Here is a 7,174-nt window from a genome sequence, read left to right on the forward strand (position 1 = left end):
GACACGCGTGTGCCCACTGCTCTGTCTGGCCAAGTCTGGGAATTTATGGGATCCACGCTGACATTGAAGTTGATCTTAAAACACTAAAGCTGCCATCTGTGAAGCTATAAAAATGTGAAGTTAGGGTTGTTCAAACACAGTTCTCTTTCTTTTTCTCCTTCCCCAGGTTTGACCGAATTGCTCACACAAGGGAGACAATGAGCTCCGATGGCTTAAATACGCTATCATACAAGGTGGTAAAAAATGACAAATACCCTTTGTACACAAAGATCACAGTGGATATTGGCTCACCAAATAGCTAACGTCACAGACACAAGAGAGACCTTGTGTATTTTGCCCGGGACATCTGGTCTCGCTGATGTTTTGTATCTACTGGTTCTTTTGCAGTTGTAATGAAGAAAAAAAAAAAAAAGGCCTCTTTTGGCATGCCAAAGCCTCTCCAAATTGGTTGGACAAATGCATTTTTTTTATTCCAAACTTGACTTTACACAACTTTCTAGCTCTCCATTGTTTTGTAAGTCCAGAAGCTGTACATAAGAGTTGTAAATATTTACTTTGCCAGATAATGTTGAATCTGATATATTTGCTACAGTGCTCCCCCCATGTTAAGTTAATTGCTGGACCCAAATTTTATTGGTTACAACTGTGATGCATCAGCAATTACTGCCCATGTTATTCTGATGTTTTAAATTAGGTAGATGAAAACATTCCTTTTAATTTGTGCTTGGTTTTACTTTATGAAGGACTGTAAAATGCTGCTAAAATTGTACAAGTTTACACTTTGCATTAGATTTTTTTAATGGAGACGATATCATATATTTTTCTCTAATAGTGACCAAAACAAACACCTTCTCTGTTTGTGTGCAGAGCAAGTTTTGAATAATATAGTCTAGATTCAATGAATGTCATATTTCTTCTAGTCTCAAAGGAGGCTTTGAGTGAGCTGAGCCAGAATTTGCCAGTGAGCTCTGTGTATAGGGTGGGAGCAACACAGATGGTATCTATTTTGAGATCTGCAAAACTGCTGGCTTCAGATAACCTTACTTCTGGATGTGATGGTGACTTTTTGCCTTAACACAACAAGATACTCGGGGCTTTTTTTCCTCTGTAATAAAGATAAATGGGTTTAATTGTGTGATGAAATTTGCTGACACTTGTTAACAGTGGTAAAAAGCTATCACAGTATTTAAACATTGCCTGAATCTTCCAAAAACAGATTTGTGCTTGCCAGGTTGTGCCTAAAACTTGAATTCACTATTACTATTGTTGTTGTAACATTTTAGTAACTTTTTAAAGTAATTTGTATATCATAAGCAGTATATTTAATACCTGAGTAAAATAGGGTGCAGCGTAATAGGATGTTTCAAAGCCTCCTTTATCTTCAGACTAGTAGGCATTTTATGTGCATCATTATGTAAAAGCCATGTATTGTATTTGCTCTGCATATTTGTCTATGAGATCTCCTGCAGTGCTGAGATGCTCGCGGGACGGCTGACATCCAGCTAATCTTTTTTTGTCGGAAGCCTGTTGTGATGTATGTCCTGTAGCGGGAAATTCCCTTTTAATTTTCTCCAGCAGTGAGGGACATGCACATTTTAGAGTGCTTATTGTCAATGCACCAAGGCACCAGCAGAAGCTGTACGGACACCCTACTTTCCCTCCTTGTAACTGTATGAAAGCCTCACGTGCTGATGCCCTCAGAGCTCCTTTAAATGATTTAAAACTCTCAGCCAAGACTGAGAACTTAATCCCTTCTGGGTTTTGGTGAGTGTTTTGCTACCAGCTCTGACCACAGCAATTTGCACTTCCTTGGCCTGCGCTGAAGGCTACTGAAATCAGGGACACTTGATATATTGGGGATCATCTTCAGCGCTACCTGTTCTTTGTCGTGACCTGAAGGTTTAGTTGAACTCTTGCGTTGCAGGGGAGGGGACCTGGGCAAGGGGATCAGGGCCTTGCTTTCCAAACTTGTCAGGCATGCTGGTTACTGCCTCCAAGTTTCTTTTTAGGCTAATAATGCCTCCAGGTATGAACAGAGGCTCTAATTATTAGAGAGATACCCAGCTGCCTGGTATGTCTTGTTTCTAAAACAAGCTTACCCACCTCACCTAAAGGCTATTACTAGCCAAAATTACTGCTTCAGCCCTGCTGGGAGCTTGTGAAGATGGGCTTGCACGTCTGCTGAGCGTGGCAGCAGGCAACAGCAAAGCTGGAGAAGGCAGGCTTGTAGCTATGAGCAGCTCTCTTCTGCTCATTGTCGCATCGAAAAAATTACTCCTTTTTGGCAAGCCAGGCTGCTGCTCTGGCAAGTATAAAGGGGTACGAGAGTAGGATGCGTTCCAGAAATCAGTAAAACCTTGGTGTAACCGTAGTCTGTGCCAATAACTAAGACACAGGTGAGGAATTTTTTCAAAGGTGCCTTTTTCAAAGCTTTTTTCAAAGCTCCCACATGTGGCAGATCAGTACCAAAACTCGTCAAGGCTCCACTGAAAATCCCAGGTCCCTGCAGAGATCACCCCTGATATTGTTCTGAGCCTTTTGTAAGTTGAGGAGTTGGGACCTTCAACGATGTTCATGCCTGTCTGCTCTACAGACTGTGCAAAGGGCTTATCTGTTGTATTTGATGTTTGTTTGTTTGTTTTTTCTTGCCTTATGATTTTCTGAAGATCAGAAGAAGTTAGTGTATTGAGTTTTTGTTCTGCCGTAGGCTGAAATAATTGAATATCATCCAGGTGGTATGAACACTGTTTCTGGCTGTTGCAATCAAAGTTTTCTGCAAATGTGCCTTGAAAGAGGGGAGAAATGGAAACTGGAAAACCAGGAAACCTGAAAACCATTTTCAGCATGGAAACGTTAGTGGTGCAAGAAACAGTCACTTATTTTTTCTTCTAATGCTAAAGCCAAAAGCCATTTAAAAGCTGAAACTCTCTGTCCCTACTTGTTTCACCCTTTGGTGCTGACCCATGATTTCCTGATCTCATTGTCCCTGTGTAAACTGTATAGGTCAAACTTGTGAAACATTCTTGATTCAACCAGGCCATGAAATTTCTCTCTCTGGGATTTTCAGGAGCCTTTGCTACAGGGGTCGATGTTACACAGAAATAAATTTGGACCGTGACCTGTACTGGGTGATGTTTTTTTCCATTTAAGTACTGGCAGCAACACTCAGTGATACTGTGTGTAAGGGTTCAAATCCAGAACAAATAGCTGCAAAGGAAATGCTAATGGTTGGTTTCTTTGGGATTGCTGTTTAGGATAGGAGAGGGTCCTGGCATGCAGCTTTTCCCCTGGATGTTACTTATTTACTGGACTGCTTATGGGTTTCCGAAAGATGATTTTGCTTTGCCTTTTTATCATTTATGTATCAACAGATGTATAATCTGATGTTCCTACTTTACTGTCAATGTCAAATAAAGTATTTTCATTTACAGTGTTTAGCAGCTTTACTCCGAAGAAACAGCCTTGTCCATCTGTTCTCTCTAGCTGGCCAGGTTTCTGGCTGGCGGGGGAGTTGGGCCAGGCCGTTGCCTCCTTGTCTTAACTTTCTCCAGCTTTTTTCCCCCCCTCTGGCTGCCCCCCAGATGTTAGGGAAAGCATCTGCATCCGTTCCCCTCTGTAAATCCAACCTATCTCTGTTGAGCAACAGCTGGACTAGAGTCAGTTTCTTTCTCCGCCCTGTGAACTGTTTGTGCCGTTAGATGAACGGATCCAGGAGAAGAGGTTGACCCCCCTAGACAACACTGAGAAGCTTTAGGGTTTGTTCATTTACCTTTGGGTAGGGGGACAGCTTACAACCCCCCCCCCCCCCCCCCAAATCAGATGAAGGACACAAGCCCCGGGCTGTCAGCTTTCGGGGGGAGGCAGGTCGCTGCTTGTGGATTTGGCTGGAGCATCTGGAAGTGGAGAAATCATCCTGGGGAAACTGATGCAAGTGTGACTGCAAGAAGTTTGCCTGTGTTATTTGGCACTTTTTCATGAAAACCGTTTCCACAGAGGAGATCTTTCTGGCTGCAAGATGGTGGCTAAGGCAGGCCAGTCAGCCTGAGGTCCCTGCTGCTCTCCAGAGAGGTGGTCCTGTTCCCAGCTGGCACAGAGCTAGCAGCGCCTTGGGTGCACGGGGATGCCTTGGGCAGGAGGGGGAAGCCCGGTCCGTGCTCGAACGTGTACCTTGGCTTGGAGGCAAGCTCTGGAGACCTCATCCATAGCGGGCTCCGGAACAGGGCGCTGACCTCTGCCTATTTTGTTTCGTCAGTCGAGGGAAAAGAGCCAGTCCCTCCAGGGCCAGCAGTGGGGGAGTGAGGGCAGCGCAGGATGTCACTTGGCAGGAGCGTCATCGCTTAGAAGTTACTAGCAGATGGATGGGTGGGTGCAGCAGGGGGGTTGTGTAGGGATGTGACGGATGAGTGCTGTTGGTCCCTATCGCATCTTCCATTAGTTTTTGGACCCTCAAAGGCATTGCCTAGGAATAATGGGCCTTTTCTTCCCAGCATTCTCTTTGTTGGGTGCCTATGGGGCAGAAAAATGATCTGGGAGGGACATAAGAAAGTCAAGGGGCGCTTCCATTTTCTGCCACTTTTGTCCTCAGAGTATCGAGCTGTTCCTCCCCTCTTCTGCTTCAGAAGGGTGTAAGTGGCCGAGGAAATGGGCAGGAGTCACCCGTCTCGGTGGCTGTAAGAAGTCCCACCTGGAAATCTTGTCCCTTGCTGAAAAACAGCAGCAGAGCTGAGAAGTGTCACTAGGATTTCACCCTTCTCTCCACCCTGGGCCCTGTGTGCGGTCACCAGTGCTGCCAGACCTTCCTGGATCAGATCGGCATGCATACTTGCAAAGGATCCCATTACTTTTTGTTGTTGTGAGAACATGTTTGCTCTAGCACAGTTTCCTTTCCCACCTCCAGCTTGACCTACGTGCCAAAGACCAAGAAGGGTGAGCAGGGATCTCTGACGTGCATCACGGTTGTGTTTGCCCTGTTACACCTTCCTCCTCTGCAGCCTGAGGAGACAAAAGGGAGGCTGTTGTTAGAAGGAAAAAAAGGACCAAGCTGAAGCTTGCTGACCCCTTTCACCCTCTTGGAAGGAATCTGAAGTGGGCGTGCTTGCCCTTTGCTCTCGCTCTGTATATTTCTTAGTACATCAGTGCTGGCACTGGATCTGTACTTATCTGCCTACGTCACATTTGCAGGGTGTCTATGCGCTTCAGGACAACGCACCCATACGAGACCTCTTTTTGTGTCTGAACCGAGGCAGCAGCTCTGCTCCCAGAGCCTGTTTTATTTTCCCACTCACTGCTTTGAGTGTCACTGCCAGCAAAACAGATGTTAGCACACACAGACAAGATCTCTGCAGAGCCAGTGGTGACTGATTTCTCAGGCCTGGGCTAGATCTTACAGTGAAGGAGCTGTACAGGGAATAGTGGGGACTGGGGTTAAATTTCTGGTTCTGTCATAGGCTCCTGTAGGGGCTGTAAAGAAATCCTTGGACATCCAGACCCTCCTTGCTTTAACCTTGGGAGTGGGCTAGGAGGAACATGAGACCAATGAGAAAAGCCTGGGTGGACTAGAGTAAAGCCTCCCCAGGGGTAGCTGCCTATGTGCGTAGCCTGTACTCCTTGGCCACAGGTGGTTTTAGTGACAACTTCCCAGTTCTGAAGCCAGAAATGGTTCTTTTTGGTTAAGTGCTCATTTATCACCAAACCAATGCTTCCCTCAACACAAAATAGACTTGTCTATATTTCTAATCTCTCTCAAACTGGAAACCCTGAACCTATATCTGAGGGAGGAGGTGATGTGTGTGGGCAACTCTGGTGACGGTCCCTCCCCCTGCTCACAGCGAGGCTGTCCCCAGTGCCAGGTGAGGGCGGCTGTGGCTTCATCTGGGTCTTCAGATCCCCCAAGGATGGAGACCCTCCCCACATCTGGGGCCCAGTCCAGGGCTGCTCCACCTCCTGGGGAAGGAGTTTCCCAAGGGCCAAACATGGACCTCCCGTGCTGCCATCTGTGGCTGCTGCCCCTTGTTATATCACCTGGTACCCCCAGGAAGTGTTTGGCTCGGTCCTGCTTGCAACTGCCCTTGCAGTTGTTGCTGCTGCTTGATCCCCTTCACCTCCCCTTTGCCAGACCAAGCAGGCGCAGCCCCCCAGCTCTCCTCACAGGCCTGTGCCCAGGGCCCCGCTGGTCTTGGCAGCTCTCTGCTGGCCCTTCTCCAGTTTCTTGAGCTGGAGAGCCCCAAAGAGGTTCCCAGCTTGGGGAGCAAACAGGAGGAATTAGAGAGCTCTGTGCAATTGCAGGACTATGATCTCAGGGAGATGTGATGGGATAGCTCTGCCTGGAGCACTGCCATGGAGAGATACAAGCTCTTTAGGGTGGACAGGCTGGGAAGGCAAGGGGGGCCGTTGCCCTTTATGTGGGAGCAGCAGGACTGCATGGAGATCTGCCTGGGGACAGACAGATGATGAGCCAGGCTAGATGGGTCAGGGTTGTTGGGCAGAGCAATGTGGGTGATGCCACTGTGGGTGTCTGCTAGAGAACGTCTGATCAGTAAGAAGAAACGTCTTCTTTAGACAAGTGCTAGAAGCCTCACACTGGCAGACACTGGTCCTCATGGGGGATTTGAACCACCCCAGGGTGGGTGGAGGGACCACACAGCAGGGTACAGGCAATGCAGAAGGTTTCTGGAGTGCGTTGAGGACAACTTCCTAACCAGGTGATGGAGGAGCTGACAAGGAGGATGCTCTGCTGGACCTGACTATTAGAAATGAGGAAGAACTGATGGGAGATGTGAAGGCTGGGGACAGCCTTCGCTGCCGTGACTGTGAGATGGTGGAGTTCCTGATCCCAAGAAGAGGGACCGAGGCAAAAAGCAGCATGAAAGCACTGGACTTCAGGAGAGCAGACTTTGGCCTCTTCAGGGAACTGCTTGGGAGAATCCCATGGGAGACCATCTGGGGAGAAGAGGGCTCCAGAAGAGCTCTCTAGTATTCAAGTTCCACCTCCTGCAAGTTCAGGAGTGGTCCATCCTGATGAGCAGAAAATCACGCAAAGGCGGCAGGAGGCCTGCACAGATGAACAAGGAGATCCTGGCTAAACTCAGACATAAAAAGGATGGGTACAGAAGGTAGAAGGGGGGACAGGCAGCTCTGGAGGAATATAGAGACACAATCTGAGCATGCAGAAGCA

At 47.6% G+C, this 7,174-nt stretch overlaps 1 protein-coding gene across 2 annotated transcripts in view; it reads left to right on the forward strand.

Moving 5' to 3' along the window:
- B4GALT1 (beta-1,4-galactosyltransferase 1) overlaps positions 1-3,430 on the forward strand; it is a 29,175-nt gene extending 25,745 nt beyond the window's left edge. For both annotated transcript variants that reach the window (XM_064502080.1, XM_064502081.1), the window contains exon 6: positions 167-3,430. In XM_064502080.1, coding sequence (XP_064358150.1) covers positions 167-302 — 136 coding nt within the window. In that variant the 3' untranslated portion in view covers positions 303-3,430. The remainder of the gene's footprint in view (positions 1-166) is intronic.
- Positions 3,431-7,174: the final 3,744 nt, after the last annotated feature.

The sequence above is a fragment of the Dromaius novaehollandiae genome, chromosome Z (assembly GCF_036370855.1).
Source record: "Dromaius novaehollandiae isolate bDroNov1 chromosome Z, bDroNov1.hap1, whole genome shotgun sequence".
NCBI lineage: Eukaryota > Metazoa > Chordata > Aves > Casuariiformes > Dromaiidae > Dromaius > Dromaius novaehollandiae.